We start from the raw sequence: 17,363 nt of genomic DNA, 5'->3' as shown, positions 1-17,363 counted from the left end.
CCGGTGTTCCTGGCGGTAATGACATTCTCACCCAGCTGCTCCCCAGCCCAGCTCTCCGCCTGCCTATTGTGAGTCTCCCATTACTAAACCATGTCGTGGTCCCCATGGTAGGCCAGAAACAATAAAGATTAGGAAAACTGCCTAAGAATAATCGCAACTTCCAGGCCAATGGAGGAATAATTATTTCAAATGAAATTGCCTAATACTTCCCTCTGAATTTCCAAAGAAGCCATGATACTAAGAGAGAAACCACCTTTTGGAAGACGAACTGTTTCTCTACCTGAAACTGGTTCCCAGGGTACAAGCAGCTTTTAACAGAAATGAGTCAACTTGCAGATTCTAAGCACAGAGTTCATTTCAAAAATCTTTTATTGGCATAAAAATGAGAATTGGAAATAAGTTGGCACCAAATAATTCACTTAAATGCATATTACAGTATTGGGGTCGAGAAACTATTTTATCCCTCTTTGCTGTTTTTCCCCCTTCTGCCCACTTTCCTGGGTGTTGGGGGAGCTCGCTGACAACAGTCACAAATCCAGCGACCTAGGAGAAAAATGGTTAGTTAATAGAGAATGAAATGGAATTTTTTTAGGACTGAACTGTAAACCCATTGAGCTCTCCTTCCTTGCTATCACTAATGCTGCTCCTCTGGGTTTGTGGGAGGAAGGGCACTACTGCGTTCCTTAATTTAAGGAGAAAAATGTGAACTCCTTTGAAGAGAATCAGTGTCATCAATGCCAAGTGACAGTCAGGTGGGGGGCGTGGGCAGAGCAGTGCTCTGGACCTTTAGGACATCCTCACCCTTTCTGAAACCCAGCACTACAGGCTCAGGAAGTTCAGCCATTGGCACCGTAACGTACCCTGTTATGTCTCGCCCATTTCAGCCCTTTCGCTGCTGCTCACTGGCAGCTGTGTCTCAGCACCTTGTCCTGGTGGGCGAGGCAGACACAGCTTTAAACTGACCGAGTGTCCACAGCACGGGGATCAGCTGCCCTCGGTGCTTGTCTGAATGGCTGCAGGATTCAGGTAGTTACCTAAGCTGCTTGTTTCTTAGTGATTCCCAGGAAGCGTGGTTCTGGCATTCTTTCTTACAGCGTCATATACGTGTCAACTATGCAAGTGAGGTCTGACATTGCACAATTACGTGTGACGTTTCAGTCCAGATACTGTGATATATCCTTCAATTTTGTGTTCCTTCTAAAGTTACCTGGGTTGTTATGCTGCCTCAATTGATAGAAATCTGGACCAATAATGTCCAAAGGCATAGGAATCATTTTGTTAACTGTGTCCATGACATACGAAAATAAAATCAAGGCTTTGAAAAAAAGGGGTGCTGTCGCTTTAGCTATTTTAGTAGAAAACGGGCTCATTCTACGCACTGAGCTCGACACCAAACCTGGACTAGTCACCCTGACACCACAGTGTCCTTGGCTGGGAGGGCCGGGCACGGTTTTGGGGGGGTCACAGCACAGGCCCACGTCACTGGCGTGTGTGCCACCTTTCAGGTCGGGGCTGGGAGAATCCCCTTGCAGGGGCCGGCCTTTCGTTTGCGGTCGTTACCTGATGGGATAGCACTGAGGCCCACACAGAACGTGTGGTAGCCTCTGTCACACACATCACAGAACATCATTTCCTCTTCATGGTGGGGCTGTCCACACACAATGCAAGTTTTACATTCCATGCACTGCCATGGGTAGGTCTTAATCATAGAAACAAGCTCCATGGTCATATCCAGGCAAGAAGGATGGCCTAAACCAAAACCAAGATTAGTAGGATTCACCAAGCACAGGGGATGTTTACCTTAAAATGGCTAATAAAATGCTAGCTGCTTTGTGAGTTCTCAAGAATGGCTGCTACGATGGTTAAGATCATCAAAGAGAAATGAAAATGCAGAGTTGAAGAAAATGCATGGACTTAACCTACGCCTTACAAATGACCCTTTAATACTTGGTAACTCTCTGGGGCAAGTCTAGCTGACAACTAGCAGGTGGTTAAACGGCAAGCAGACAGGTGGTACTTACCGCTGTTCTCACACTGGGAGCAGTGTATAAGAGGTTCAGCCTTCCCTTTCTTGTTGGACTCCTTACCCTTCAGACAAATTCCACATAGAGCATTGGGAATGGCCTTTGGCTGGAAGGGTAGAAGAGGGCTATGAATTCATGCCAGAAGAACCTGCTGTGGGTTCAAAAGGAATTCTGTCACTATTGCCTCAACTTTACTTTGGTGACTCACTACTGAGGACCTTTTCGAAAGACGTAACTTGACTAAAGCCTCAGATTTCACCTTAAACTGTCAGCGGGGATCCCGCGTGAGGACTCCTGGGGCCTCCTGCGCCCTGTACAGCGAACCAGAGGGCAGACTACAACCACACGGGGCACCATTCACCGAGGACACCCAAGTTCCCGTGGCCCTTCCCACTCAGCCAGGCTCACTGAGGAGGAGACTCAGGGTGAGCAGCTTAGGCACAGGTTTTGTTTCAACACATTTGCCAAAGTTGTAAAACTGCATCTATGAAATCTAAGTTATAAAACCAAGTTTTTAACATTTCTTATTGAAAGACAGCTCATGCAGACTGTCATGTGCACAAATGTTTGTGGAAAACCAAGTTGTGAGATTATTTCCTTTGTACATCTAATAAATAATAAAAGAGCCCACATTTAGGGGCAAAGCATTCAGTATCTATAATAATAAAAAGGTAATATGCTAATTAGACCGGACGACGTCCTTCCTGATGAAGCCGGGGCCAGAGGGAAGCCAGCTGGGTCCCGGGTGCCTACAGGCAGCCCAAGGGAAGCCAGCCCAGGTCCCGGGTGGTGGAGGGAAGCCGGTGCCGGCAGCTGGGGGAAGGAAGGCCTACTCTTGCATGAATTTTCGTGCATCGGGTCTCTAGTAAAATATAAAACAAAGTTCTCAGACAAGAAAATAATTATCACTTAATAGAAATACACAGACACCCTTATATTTTGAGCACCATTCACTTCTCATATTAAAAGCATGCTCAATCCAATGGAGGCATTTGGGCTTTGAAAGAATCGGGGGCCCCTGGGCATCAGAGCAGGGCAGGGGCACCACACCCGACACCACCAGGCGGGAGGCGCTGAGCACAGCCGGGCGGGAGCGAGGCTCACTCGCGCTCTATGGGTAGGGGAGCGACGGGAGAAAAGGAAGAGGCGATATGGCCAAGTGCCTCTGGCACATCCATGTGTGGACATGGGGAGAGGAATCATTTTAAATAGAAGCCTAGCCAGATGCGTCTTGCATTTCCCTAACTGACTGAACCACAGAGAAGCCCAACAGAACTCTGACTTTGCATTTAGAATTCCATCTTTGGCACGGCTCACTGCCACCTTCAAACCTGTTCGCCTACGCAATTTGTTCTTAATTTACATTATTTAAGCATTTTTACTTTTCAAATTGTCTTTCTTTGCAAAAGATGACAGAGGCATTCAAAAATAATTTTTGTCTTATTTATTTTAAAAAGTCAACCTTATACATAAATATAATAAAAACAGTAACTCTAAACAATCACAAATAGCTCTACAAAATAATAAATACGGAAGTAAAACATACATATAAAACGACCGTTGCCTAACCTGCACCTCCTGTGCATCTTCATACCCTGCTCCCAGCGAGGGTCCTGCCACAGGCTCGCACCTCAGCCTGGAGTGTGGTGCCCTGTGGTCACAGCTACATTCTAAGCACCAGGCTCTCAGGCTCCCCTGCCTCGGTGAAAACAGCCAGGAAGCGCCCCCCAGGACCAAGTGCAGGTTCCGTTATGGTCAGACCTGTCACTGCCATCATGTACAGCGGAAGTGACCCCTCCATCTACCCAGATAAGAACCACCTGTTGGCTCCGTTACCGGCACTGCATGTGAAAGTCACGCTTCTCTAACACCCGCAGTTGAGGTCAGACACGCACTCGCCGTGCCGATGGCGACGCGTCCAGGAAGGAGCCGCACGACACGGAATTCTATAAGGAGAGCGCCTCACAGGAGACCCTTACAGACGTCGAAAGGCTAGTCATTCACATTCTAGATCAATTCAAGTCCCACAATCACTGAAATACACACACGAGGCACCTATGATAAAAGGGACGCCATGGAAATCCGAGGTTTAACTTCTAAGCTTAACATCATGTATGTTAAACCACTTACAATTCTCCTTACCCGGCAGTCTTCATCTTGAGAACAGAGAGACGGGTGGAGGGGGAGGGGGAGCACATGAGAGGGCGCTTCCAGCATTTCCAAGATGCTGCGGGGCTCAGCACAGAAACCCTCTGTTCCCTCGGCCTCGCCGGCTGTCAGAAGCCAGTGTCTACGCCAGGACTCGGCCCGCGACAGCAGTCAGTCGCTAGGGGAGAGGCGTCTCAGGGACGGGGGATTCAGGGCAGCAGGATGGGGAGTGGGCAGAGCCCCCCAAAGAGCAATGAACAGAACACCCCTGGCACGTCTGACAATAATTCGGTTCCACTGTAACTACCGCAACCTCAGCTTCACTACTGACAAGAAAACTAATACTCATCCCAATAGTTCTTAGCATGCCAACCAAAGGCTCACAACACACCTGTTTTCCTGCTTAAAACGTAACCGAAGGTGAGTGAGACGTTCACGGTAGCACTAATACAGTTTAATTCTGTACTTGTGACGTGGGCCTGAGTCCTAGCAAGAATGCTTTAATCTCAGGTTAACGTAACCTAAACAACACTGTCCTACGCGTTAAGGGCAAGCAAGACATCAGGTGCGTTTAAACATTTACATCCATGACCTTCGGCTTGAAGTATCCTAATATTTAGGCACATCTTGGCTTATTAATACTTTCATAGAGGTTAACTTTTGATAAACGTGTTCACAGCAGGGTACTGAGTCTAATACTGGCCGCCCCAGACTGTGAAACGCTGACGCGGCTCCGTCCAGGAGGCCGTGCGTGTTCCGCAGCCAGGCTCCCGCCAGTCCGGACGGAGGGGATCTGTGCCCTCCACAGTCAGTCCCACAGCACGCGTCTCCATTCCCGCTCCACCCCCGCCCCCCGCCCCCTGGCCATGATTCCCGTGTCACTGACAGTCTCCACCTCGGCCAGTGCGCTCGCGGCCATTCCCCGCAGACCACAGCCCGCGTGTGGCACCCGCACGCTAACTTTCCAAACTTAATCTTTGGAGTTTATTTGCTTTTAGTGATTTAAGTGTTAACTTAAACCTTTAGTTTAAAAAATGATATAAGCTATACATGTGAATACAAGTATAAAAATCACGCAGCCACTGCCTGTGAACAGCCCGAAAGCCAGCCCTGCTGGGTGACGCTGCATTGTCTGCCCGAGGCTGAAACACACGAGCGTGTCAGTTGATTACATAAAGGCATTTTCTAACCTAGAGTGGAATACACTGCTGAGCGCTGCTCCTTTCAGGGGAAGGCCGCGTGCAGGGCGGGGGGGTGGCCGCCACGGGCTGAGGCTGGAGCTCCTGGGACCTGCTCTTCTCCCTCCAGTCCCAGCTCTGACTCAGGACAAGCGCTACAATTCTACTCGGCAAAACCTCCTCACCACCCACTCCTGACAGCCCTTTCAAACACCTTCCTAACCACAGTAACAGGCATTCCAGACACTGTATGTTCACTTCACCACCCAAAACATGAACCTGTGCAGCCTCCCCCGTGGGCGGTTTCCTGAATCCCCCCTACAAGCCGCCTAACCCTCCGAAGGGGAAGGGGACATCGGGCGGAAATGACACCATAGTATCGCCGACAGCCTGCTGCCCGACTCTGAGCGCAGCCAGACCAAACACGGAACAGGCGTGCCGAGCCGCTGCCCCACGAAACACTGTTCCACACGCTCTTGCCCAGCGATGCTAACACCACGACCGCAGTCAGTCTTACTACCTCCCTCAGAGCCAGCGGAACCTGACCAGTGGCTGAAACCATCCCAGGTCACAGCGGGCCCTCGACGGAGCCTGCACGGTGGCCCTTCTCCTACATACCAGGGTTCGCACGATGTCCGACAGCTACGGCCTTTACTCCGAGGAAACAAAGTGTAAAGTCCTGCCTAGAAAATAATGTTTTAAAAGCCCATACTTGCCTGCTTATTATTTAAAAGCAAAAAAAAAAAAGGTTCTCTTAGAAGCTGTACACATACAGAAAACAGAAGCTAAACCACAGCCAAAGTGACAGGAAGCCACCAGGAGACAGAGCCGACAGGAGGAGCGGACAGCACAGGCCAGAGGGGCGAGCGCGGCAGCAGCGGCTCCACCACGCGGAGGTTCAAAGGCAAACATTTCAGGGAGAGGCTGGTCGGGAAGGAGGCTGGTCAGGGGCTTTTCTCTTCTACCTTGTACCCGGGGGCGGACTTGGGCAGCACCGAGCGCTTGGCAGCGTCCTTCCTCGGTGTGGCCGCTTTGTCCTTGGGCCGCGGTCTCCCCGGGAGAGGCTCCTCCTGGCTGTCGGGAAGGCCTTCGCCCTCGGACACGTTGCCGGAGGAGCTGTCCTGCGGGCAAAGGCACATTCCTTGGCATTCACACAGGTTTGAGGGAATCGTGAAAACCACAGAACACATTCCAACAATCTTTCACGTTCCATCGACTTACAAACGAAGAGATAATTCTAAATATAAGAAACGTCGTCTGGTGGAGACTCAACGAGCCAAGGCAGGAGTCACGCACCTGTCGCATCAGCCCGTCTCCCAGGGACAGTCGCCTCCGTGGCCATCGCAGCCCAGGCCGCGCCGCGCCACGGTAGCATGCTCGCTCCATGCAACAGTATCGCTTAAAAAGAAACTTCTAGACGTGCTCGGGCATTCTGCTGAGGGACAGGGGTCACGGAGCGAGCTCGCCCCGCACACGTGTCTCCTGGTAGACGCGTGGGGCCAGGTCACCGACATAGTTTCGATGCTCAAAGTTTAGGAGTTCAGAATCTGGTCACTTAATTCACTTTTACCTTAATACTTCCTGCTTAAAGCGGCAACGTTATGTTCATATAAACTACGAAAACTGGAAATTAAAATACCATGTCTGCACACGCAGACACCCAGTCACTCACAACACACGGACCCTGGTTTTACAAAACAACTGGATTACACTGTGTGCACGTGTGTGAACTGTGCCTTATGTTTTTTAAGCGTTATGTGCATTTCGTCACATAATTAAATGTTCTCTGGACTGTGTTTCCATCATGTAATGTAACACATTGCCCCACTGTGAACATGAGATTCACCTCTAGTTTCCACAGTAAAAATTACTATTAACACGCCAATGGACATCTGTTTTCTAATTAAATTTTGTCAGCATCTGACTGGGTCCTTTGGGTACAGTTTTAGTGTATTTGCGATGGATCGCATGCTGCGGAACTTGTCCACCTTGGCATAAGCTGTCGCAGTGCCCTCCGAGATGTTGGGTTACTTACACCCCCACTAGCAGCGTGGTCGCATCAGCGAGGCGTGCCCTCGCCAGCCGGCGCGACAGGAGGAGGGGCGACACGGCGCTAACTGGGCGGCCTCCTCCTTGTGAACACGGCCGGTCACTAACCGTGTTTCACCGGCCACTGCCCGCCCAACGGCAGCACCTGTCAGGTTCGGGGGCCGCGGAGAAGCAGGGAGGAGTAAATCAGAACCTGTCCTGCACTCCACAGCGCACACTGATGGCCAATGCATTTCGCTGGGAAAAACCTCATGCAGGAAAGGAACACCCACCGGCATAACGGAACCTCAGCGTTTCCCTAAAGGAGCCTGACAACACCCCTCAGGCAACAGGACACCGGGAAGGAGCGCCCCGCACCGGATGGCGCGGTGCCGGCTGTCACCAGGTGCGGCACCCCTGCCCGCGCTGCTGTGGCAACTACCAGAGGCCGTGCAGCTTGTCTACACGCGACTGCCGTTTTCAGACTGAGGACGGCGACACCAGTGGGACTTCGAGCTCCAGGCAAGCAACCAGCACCCGTGCAAGGGAAAGGAGACGCCTCCCCAGGACAGAGGTTCTCACCGAAGTGCCCTTGTTCCTCCTCTTCTCGTCACCTCGCCCGTCCTCGGCATCGTCCGAGTCGCCGTCGCTGTCGAGCGCGGGCAGCTCCGGATCCAGCGGCGGCTCGTAAAGAGCCGTGTTCAGTGGCAAGTAGCGCAGCTCATCCGGCGAGTACCTGGAGGCAGAGATGTGCGGGTCCCTTCACTGTTACCAGGAACGGCTCATCTTCGAGCTGCGAAGAGCCTCCACCTTCTCAACGAACGATGAGAGGCAGTAAGTGAGACTTCCTTTTGAGGACCCAGGAGGGACAATAAATAAAAGGCATGAACATGTGTCCACCAGACCGAGTGTAAAACACGCACTGATTCTTAATTGCCAAACGAGGCCTCCTTACCCTCAGCCCCGAAACAAAACGAAACGAAAATGTCGGCAGACAAGGTGAAGCTGCAGCAGCACGGACCCTACAAGGACCCCTCCCCAGGCCCCGGCCCGTGTGCTCTCCCAATCACATGCAGAGGGGGGCACGGAGGGTGAAGGGAACCAGCCGTGTGAGTCATGGCAGCGCCTGGTCCATGATGCCAATTAAGAAAACATTCAGGCCCAGCCAGTGTGCTCAGTGGCTGAGCATCAACCTATGAACCAGGAGGTCAGGGTTCGATTCCCGGTCAGGGCACAGGCCCGGGTTGTGGGCTCCATCCCCAGTGGGGGGCGTGCAGGAGGCAGTTGATGGATGTTTCTCTCTCTCTCCCTCTCTGAAATCAATGAAATAAAATAAAGAGAAAAATGTTCAGCAGCCACTTATAGAAAGCCACTTGTGAAGCATGTGCTCTAGGAAAGGGCATCTCCATGTCTCCTGCACGGCGTGGGACGGCACCGCCCGCTGACCGCACAGCCGGTGGGCGCTCCCCGTGACCAGTCGCCGCACCAGCCGCCCCCTCAGCTACGACATCACACCCAAAGCACATGGCTTGGTACCCAGAAACTTTTAAAGATCTCGCTGACCCATGATTTAAATGTGACTTGCAAACAGTGCTGTCCTGTCGTCTACGTAGACACTACTCTCGAGGGCACCTTCTCTGTCCGAAGGAAATGGGTCTAAAGCCGAAGCAGAAGCCGAGGGTCTGACACACAACCCTGTCAGTGCTGGTCCTGGTCTCACTCAGGCCGGGAGGGAGATGGGGTGGAGAGGAGCCAGGCCAGGCGAGGCCAGGGCAGGGGTGTGGCTGCAGCCCAGGGCGTGCCCGCCCTGCATGTCCTGGGCAGGCAAAGCCCTGGCTTCTCAACTTTATCTGCACGTGGCCCGGAGGGTGCTGTGAGAGGAGCCCCAGGTCTGGGCTGTGCCCGCGCCTGCCTTCCCCTCACGTTCTCGTGGCTCCAGTGCTGCGGGGCACGCACTCGCTCCAGGGAGCCTGCCCACAGAACGGGAAGTGGGCAAGGAGGGGGCCGCCAGGCTCCGCCAGCAGATGCTCCACCTGAAAGCAAGTCCTGGCTGAAGGGAGTTCCCACCACAGACCCAGGAGGCAGAGCACAGACACAGACCTCGGACAACGCAGGGAGGTGGGAGCCGAACCCTGAGGAGGCCCTCCAGGGTCCGAGGTGCCCAGCATCCAATGCGGACGGTCAAGAAGCACTGCCCACCTTTTGTAATATTCCTGGAACTGTCCGGGGATGAGGGCCACCGGGTAGGAGCTGACCTTGATCCGCTCTGTTGGTAACACCTTGTACTTCCCTTGAGGCACCTGGATGACCTGGGGGACGGGAAGAGCAACACAAAACTGAGCCCAGGTTCGGACCAAGGCGCTAGGGGAAGGCCCTCGCTGCACGCCCCCCCCCCCCCCCCGCCAGAGAGGAGGAGAGTGAGGAGCTCCGCCCAGGGGCACAGTGGAGGCTCCCGCTCTACAGGGGGCTCGGTCCCTCTCCCGCGGCCGCTCCGGAGGGAAGGCACACCCACCCACTTCACAGCCCTGTGGCCCGGCAGCTCCCAGCCTCTGCAGCTCAATGTCCTGGTCTGGGAAATGGAAGGAAAACCACTTCCAACCTCACAGGCAGTGAAGGTCAGGGAACTGATAGGGAAATCTGACCACCACCCTCAGAGCACACAGGAGGCATCAGTCCCTGCAGCAGAATGCACTCCACAAAGCAAAGACACTGCACACGGGGACACACCCCAGTGGGTGCGCACGCACAAGCACACACACAAGCACACACACACTTTCAAACATCCATATATGCACACACATGCACACGCATGCATGTGCACACACAAGCATGCATGCTCCGCATAAACGTGTGCGCACACGTGCAGTCACACCCATAAGTGCATGTGTGCACATGTGCATGCGTGCGCACACGTGTATGTGTGTATACACACGCGTGCATGCCTGCACAGACATGCACATGTGCACACAAACACACGCACACACGTAACCTTAGCAATGACAGCCTAAGTTCTGGGAGAAAGGACGGGCCGCTGGCACAGAGTGTGACAGGGATAAGCAGGGAGGAGGCTCGGCTGCAGCGCAGGAAGCGAGGTGAGGGCTGCGAGAGGCGGTGCCTACGTGTGTCTGTAAGTCGAAGTAGGCCCTCCTCTCCTCCATGCGCTCCCGGTTCAGGCTGCTGTTGAACTCCGCGGCTTTCTTGGCGGCTTTCTTGATATACTCGGGCACTTTGCTGGCTTCCACTTTCTGCGTATTCTGCTGCTGCATTTGCTGAGATAAAAACATGGCCGCTGGCAGTCACACATAACTTCACAAAGTGTCGTCTCCCAAACCCAGGAAGCGATGCCAGCCACCTGGACACTCACCGAGTACTCTTTGTAGTGGTCCGTGATGCGCTGGCGTTCTTTCTCTTGCAGAATAACTGAATACTCAGCATGTTTTGCTGGATATTCTTTAATCATTAAATCAATCACTTCATCACTGCGTAATGCAGTTAAACCTATTTTAGACCAGAAACAAGTTAAGAAACCCAATTAAAGTTAAATGAGCAAAACCACTTTTTACAATGTGCTTCTCATTCAAACTACTCTGCACATACAAGCCTTCCATCAATCAAGCAAAACATTTCAATACGTTTGAGAATAATAAAAATGAATTCATAATATAAAGTCAAACAATTAAAGAGAAATAAATTACCAACATTGCAAAGGCAAAAAAATCAATTTCTCTGCCAAATGCTTCTTTTGTACGATCTTATGTTCTATAAACATCTATCCCTTTACTAGAACAACGGCTAAATGATCATGTATACTAACGAGTGGCAATAACATAGGATGTCAGATGAAAAAAACAAAGAATTTTCAATATACAGTGGGGCCTTGACTTACGAGTGTCCCGACTAACGAGTTTTTTGAGATACCAGCTGTCTCTCAGCCGATTTTTTGCATTGAGTTGATAGAGTAATTTGAGTTTACGAGCTCCTTAATGAGCTTGGTCTCTGAACGAATTAAACTCGTAAGTCAAGGCCCCACTGTATTATAGTTCTTAGTCTTAAAGCACTGGCACACAACACAAGTCAGACGGGCAATTTCCAAATATCACAGCATCAGATGATGACAACTGCTGAGATAAATTCCTCGGTTGTATTAAAAGTAGCCATGCTGCATTAACATATTTGTAAAAGGGAAATTACAAGTAAAGCATGGAGGTAACTATTCGGAACTAAAAATGGAACAAAATGTGCCTTTTAAGAGAGATGGATCAATACTTCTAAAAAGTACCAAACAAATCTTGCACATAAAACACTTGCACATTTAACACTTATGTGACTGTTATTAGAAAATGGTACTGTCACTAAATACACTGTTCTCCTTCTTATTTTAACAGTAATCAAAAATAAAGTAAATAACTTGGCATTAAAATAATTCAGTGTATTTTATTAATGTTGTAGGATGTTTTAGGAAAAGGACAAGCACTCATCCAACACCACCTCGTAAGCACTCAGCTCTCCAAGCTCACGGGAACGCCTGTTACCTAGGGTGCACTGCGTCTCCGTGATGACGTTCAGCTCTCGCAGGTAGAGTTTCTCCTTATGAGACAAATCTCGTCGCTCTAAATCTCCAGAAAAAAATAAAGACAAAGGACTATTAAAAGGAGTTGTTTGCTTGTGTAACATTATGCATTTGTAACATTTTTTAAAAGCTAAAAACACTTTTTAAAAGTATTAAAAAGTTAAAATATTCCAAGACTTTAAAAAGTACTTCATATTATATATTCCAAGTGTTATACACAGAATCCATCTTTAAATTCAAGAAATAAAATTTAAAATGAAACTCAAAATAGAATAACTCAAAGCAAGCAGGTACATCGCCAATCCCGTTAAAACAGCTGAAGGATGTAGCCCTTCTCGCATTCGGACCCTGTGCATGTACGTAGCCGCCTCCTCTCCTGGGGCTGCAAAGCAAAGCCCTTGGCTCATGTCGCTATACAATTATTTTTCTAAAAGTTTCCCCGGGAAACTTATCGCCCTCATTTTGCTTTTCAATCAGTTTAGAAGGCAAAGGAACAAACTGATACACAGAGAGGTGCTGGGAGGCCAGAAGTGAACGGAGATCGGCCAGCAGAGGAACATAAGCACATAGATAATCCACACTCAGCCCAACAAAAACATCACTACAGTTACAGTCAGATCAACCTGTTACAGGAACTGAGACTCGGTACCTGGGTACTTCCGTTTGAAGGAGGTCACCCCCAGGTACTCGCTGACCTGCTCCTGAAGCATGCAGTACTCTCCCGTCTCATCGGGCGGCCATTTGTACTCGATCAAGTTTTCTGCTGGGTAGTAGCTAAAGCTAGACACAGATACACATTATGCCTTACATGTGGCTTCTATGCAATGTTATTTTTAAGGTTATTTTTTTTTTTGCCTGGCCGGTGTGGCTCAGTGGTTGAGCACTGACCTATGAACCAGGAGGTGATGGGTCCATTGATTCCTGGTCAGGGCACATGCCTGGGTTGCAGGCTGGGTCCCCAGTAGGGGGCGTGCAGGAGGCAGCCGGTCAATGATTCTCTCTCATCATTGATGTTTCTATCTCTCTCCCTCTCCCTTTCCCTCTGAAATCAATAAAAATATATTTAAAACAAAAAAGAAAGAAACATCCATCGACTGACTGCCTCCTGCACACCCCCCACTGGAAATAAAGCCCTAAATCCCGGGCATGTGCCCTGTGAACTGGAATCAAACGCGCAACCTCACGGTGCACAGGATGACGCCCAACCCACTGAGCAACACCAGCCAGGACTGAAAAACTATTTTAATTATTTAATTCTCAGTCTTCCAGAACACGGCAATACAACGACATCCCCAGGATTTCGTACGTTATCACAGGAAACCACGCAGCAGGTGGAGGGAAAGGAACCACCACCTTGAACGCCAAAACAAAGGGCGATGGGAACGCTGCCCTCCGCACGCCACAAAGAACCAAGCCTCGAGCGTTAAGGCCGAAGCAGGTGGAGGCACCAGTTCCGAGTTCTCTCTCGTGAGCTTGACACCCTTAGCTGCTATTTCATCCACTCCAGATGTGAAGTGATTCTCAAGAAGCCGAGAAAGCAGGACTGTAAAAACCTATTTCTCAATAAACTGAACTATAACCCATAATTATTTGTTCTCACTGACGCCACAAATCCAGAGGCAAAGACCGGACCTCGTGCCCTGCGGATCAGCCCCCATCCTCAACGGCAGACGACAGCTTCCTGGGCCCAGGCCGACCCAACCTCTGAATCTCCTCAGCGGGTACCAGAGGCAAGAAGGTGACACGACGTTAGGCATCAATCCAGTAAAAAGTAATGAACAAAAAGAACATTTTCTCCAAGATGGTGCTGGGACACTGGACCCTTACCTCATATTACATACAAAAATTAACTCAAAAAATGGATCAACAACCTAAATATAAGAACTAAAACTAGAAGACTCTTAGACGGAAACATAGGAGGTAAATAGGTTCTAGATATGATACTAAAAAGCACAAGCAAAAAAAAGATAACGAGGAATTTGGCAAAATTTAAATACTTGTGCATGAAAGGACATAATCGACAGAATGAAAAGACAGCCCACAAAATGAGAGAAAATATTTGCAAATTGTGTACCTGATAAGGGATTAATATCCAGAAGATATAAAAAACTGCAACTCAACAACAAAAAAACAATCAATCCAATTTAAAAATGGGCAAAAAAACTTGAACAGACATTTCTCCAAAGAAGATATACAAGAGGGAATAAGCACATGAAATGATGCTCAACATCATTAGTCATTATGGAAGTTCAAATCAAATCGCAATGAGATACCACTCCATGGCTTTAAAATAGCTACTCAAAAAAAACACCAGAAAGATACCTGTGAAGAAGGGCTTCCGGTGGCTCCACTGGGCTTAAATTAAAAAACATAAAACGAATTCAAAAAGAGCCTCGCAAACATTTCTGCACAGGGGCCTCTCCTGCAAACCCCACATCAGGAGGAGCCTGCAGGGGCTGCCTGCCTGTTCCTGCGCCTGCGCCTGAGCCAGCCCTTACGAAGTTCCCTGGATCCCATTTCAACCAATAGGACGGAGGCTTTCCCGTCCATTCCTGTGGGACAGCCATATCCATCACCTTCTTCACCGTCCAATCAGAGCATCTCTTTTCTGCCCAATCAGGACAGTGACTTTCGGCCTCATCAATCTGTAAGGATCTGGAGCCCTCATTTACAGGACAGACCAACCAGGGACTAGGGGTGGGAATTCTGTCTCCATAAGCCAGCTTCCCTCTGCCTCAAGCTGCCACCTAAGCCTGAGAACTGTTTCCCCCACTGAGTGGTTTCCCAGAGGGGAGCCTGGTCCCAGGGCGGCTGTTTGCACTGAATGAAGTTTCCTTCGCTGCACCCCAAATTGGGAATTCCTATTGGCATTGAATTGACCCCAATGACCTTCGGCTGACATAAACTGATAAGGATAGGAAATGGGAAACTTTGTACACTCTGGGTAGGAATATGAAATGGTGCGTCTCCTGTGGAAAACATAGAATTACCATATACTCTAACTAGGACTAGGAAACAGGACTCTGAACAGGTACGTATATACCAATGTTCACAGCAACATGATTACAACCAAAAGGTGGGAAGAACCCAACGTCCATCAGCGGAAGAATGGATAAGCGAACACGGTACCTCCATACCACGCAGTATCGTTCAGCCGTAAAGAGAAGTCTGATCCATGCTACTACATGGATGTGCTTTGAAGACATAGCCAGACACAAAATGAACATTGTATAATTCCACTTCCACCAGGTGCCTCAAACACGCACATTCATAATGACACAGTGCTGGCTGCCAGGGGCTGGGGAGCAGGGAAACGAGAATTTAGTCTAGTGCTTGATGGTCATGCAGTTTCTGCTTTTGGTAGTGAAAACGTTTTGGAAATGGGTGGTGGTGATGGCTAGACGACACTATGAATGGAATTAATGCCACTGAACTATACACTTTAAAATAGTTTAAATGGTGAATTTTATGTGCATTTTACCAAATTAAAAAAAAATTGCACTGAGAACAAAAGCCACTTTGGTGTCATACTGTAAAACATGACAAACATACTCTACAATTTTTGAGAACGGCCTCTTCCAGGGCTGGGGGCGGAGGAGGGAGAGCAAAGCAGAGGAGAGAAACACACCACAGAGCTATGACAAGCCACGAGGGACAGTACCCAAGGTCCTGGCTGGAGGTCTCGCAGCTCCGGGAGCTGTCTCCGGAGCCCATCCGCCTCCTTTTGCATGGCTGGGTCCCGTCATTTGAATTATCTTCATTGTCATCCTAAACATGTTAAAGGTTAAACAGTCAGAGAACAAATAATACGGAAGAAAGGTACTTCCCAGACTGGTTACAAGACTCAGAGACTTTCGAAGGGCAACTGGTTATACAAATGTTAACTTTCTATTATAATTAACAAGAGGCCTAGAATGTGGTATGGGCAAGACCTGGAAAAAGCTAAAAAACTCATCTTCAATACAATTTTAAAAAACCACCTTTCAATTTACCTACAAATCTAAATCTACTTTTGCTTTCTTACCAACTGAGGTTACAACCAAAGTTAAAATGCCTTCTAGTTTAATGAAAATTGACATGAAATTGCTATGATACTCAAAATTCAAGCAAGCCTCCTATCCCAGCTAAAAGTAAAGTATATGGATCATTTAGTGTTTAATTCAAATTACAGCTGGTTTATAGGACTATCTTAATTGGCTGTTTTAGGAACTTATATCTCAGAGGACACACAAGGACTAGAAAGAGGTTACCAACCCTGTTCATTTTCTTCTTACGTTGCAAAAATTTAGCAAAAACATCTATATGTATAAAAGGCTACCCAGAACCAGAGAGGAGGGAGCCCGATTCCTCGTGGGGCCGAACATTCCACCTTTGGCCGTGGGTTATGTTGAGAAAGGGTGAACAGCGATATTAAAATATTTCTTCTAATTAATTTCCTTTCAATGTGCACAAATCCGTGCACGGGGCCACCAGTTACCTGATGAGTCATCACTCTACATGGCAACTCCCTCCCCACACAAAAAAAGAGGCTTAAACCAATGTAGGTGACATCACCCATTACGTGACAATAGTATCAAGGCGGTAAGTCGGACCATTACATTAAGAAAACGAATGCGGTATCAAACGTCAGGGAATGTATTTACTCACATATTAGCTAAAGCTTAATGAATAGAAGGCTTAACAGAGATTTCTTTAAAAAAGCCTGGGCAGTGCGGCTTTCTGGGACTGGTATTATTCTGTGAAATACACATTAGAAGGAGAGGAAGCCTGCAGAAGCCAATGAAGAGGCAGCGAGGGCTCCTGGTCCGCACGGCTGCTGGGAGTGGGCTGGACCGGCCTCTACCCGAGGGGAGTTTTTTTTTCCCCCCCCCTCCCGTGTGCAGACCTGAGACAGGGCGCCGTGGGACTTGGCTAACGAGAGGGTTGAACTAGTTCATACACAGGAGCGTTTAGGAGCGTTTATCTGGCAAATAACCCAGCGCCCATGAAAAGGGAGTTAATATAATGATGATGATAACGAGAAAGTCTCCAACGGCTCCAGCCGTTAGGATTCGCTCCGCTTCTCCCCAGAGAGTAAATGTACAGAAATTCTCCTTTCGGCTCGTACAGTGAGCATTTCAGGAAGGAGCTCCGTGCGCCCTAAGACACCAGGCGGGCGGGGGGCCGTCTATCCCGGTCCCCGAACACGCGGGCAACCACGTCCGCACGGAAGCGCCTCACACTCAGTCCTCGGCCCTGGACGCATCCAGAGGCCGCTGGTTCCTATGGCACTGATGCCCGGGGTTTTAAGGGTTTTTGCGTCAATTTGTTGACATTTTCATTGGCTGAGCAATGGGAGCCTCCGGAGAGACCGGAAGTGAGAATGCCAGGTCCTCGGGGCGGCGGGACGCCTTTCCTCCGCCGACACTGGACTCG

At 49.4% G+C, this 17,363-nt stretch overlaps 1 protein-coding gene across 4 annotated transcripts in view; it reads right to left on the bottom strand.

Moving 5' to 3' along the window:
* Positions 1–351: 351 nt before the first annotated feature.
* PHF10 (PHD finger protein 10) overlaps positions 352–17,363 on the bottom strand; it is a 19,102-nt gene continuing 2,090 nt past the window's right edge. Inside the window, exons 1-12 of one of the 4 annotated variants that reach the window (XM_014542198.1) lie at positions 16,203–16,226; positions 15,577–15,716; positions 12,598–12,728; positions 11,911–11,994; positions 10,743–10,876; positions 10,498–10,647; positions 9,578–9,687; positions 7,961–8,114; positions 6,316–6,471; positions 2,022–2,130; positions 1,561–1,749; positions 352–543 (exon numbers count right to left, since the gene is read on the bottom strand). In XM_014542198.1, the coding sequence (XP_014397684.1) occupies positions 458–543; positions 1,561–1,749; positions 2,022–2,130; positions 6,316–6,471; positions 7,961–8,114; positions 9,578–9,687; positions 10,498–10,647; positions 10,743–10,876; positions 11,911–11,994; positions 12,598–12,728; positions 15,577–15,716; positions 16,203–16,211 (1,452 nt within the window). In that variant the 5' untranslated portion in view covers positions 16,212–16,226 and the 3' untranslated portion in view covers positions 352–457. Of the gene's footprint in view, positions 544–1,560; positions 1,750–2,021; positions 2,131–6,315; positions 6,472–7,960; positions 8,115–9,577; positions 9,688–10,497; positions 10,648–10,742; positions 10,877–11,910; positions 11,995–12,597; positions 12,729–15,576; positions 15,717–16,202; positions 16,227–17,363 lie in introns of those variants that run through there. The other 3 variants (XM_014542200.1, XM_014542202.1, XM_014542208.1) reach the window with 3 other exon arrangements.

Source organism: Myotis brandtii, unplaced genomic scaffold (assembly GCF_000412655.1).
Source record: "Myotis brandtii unplaced genomic scaffold, ASM41265v1 scaffold1077, whole genome shotgun sequence".
NCBI lineage: Eukaryota > Metazoa > Chordata > Mammalia > Chiroptera > Vespertilionidae > Myotis > Myotis brandtii.
Note: the sequence above shows the minus strand (reverse complement) of the source record. Positions and strands in the feature narration are given on the sequence as shown.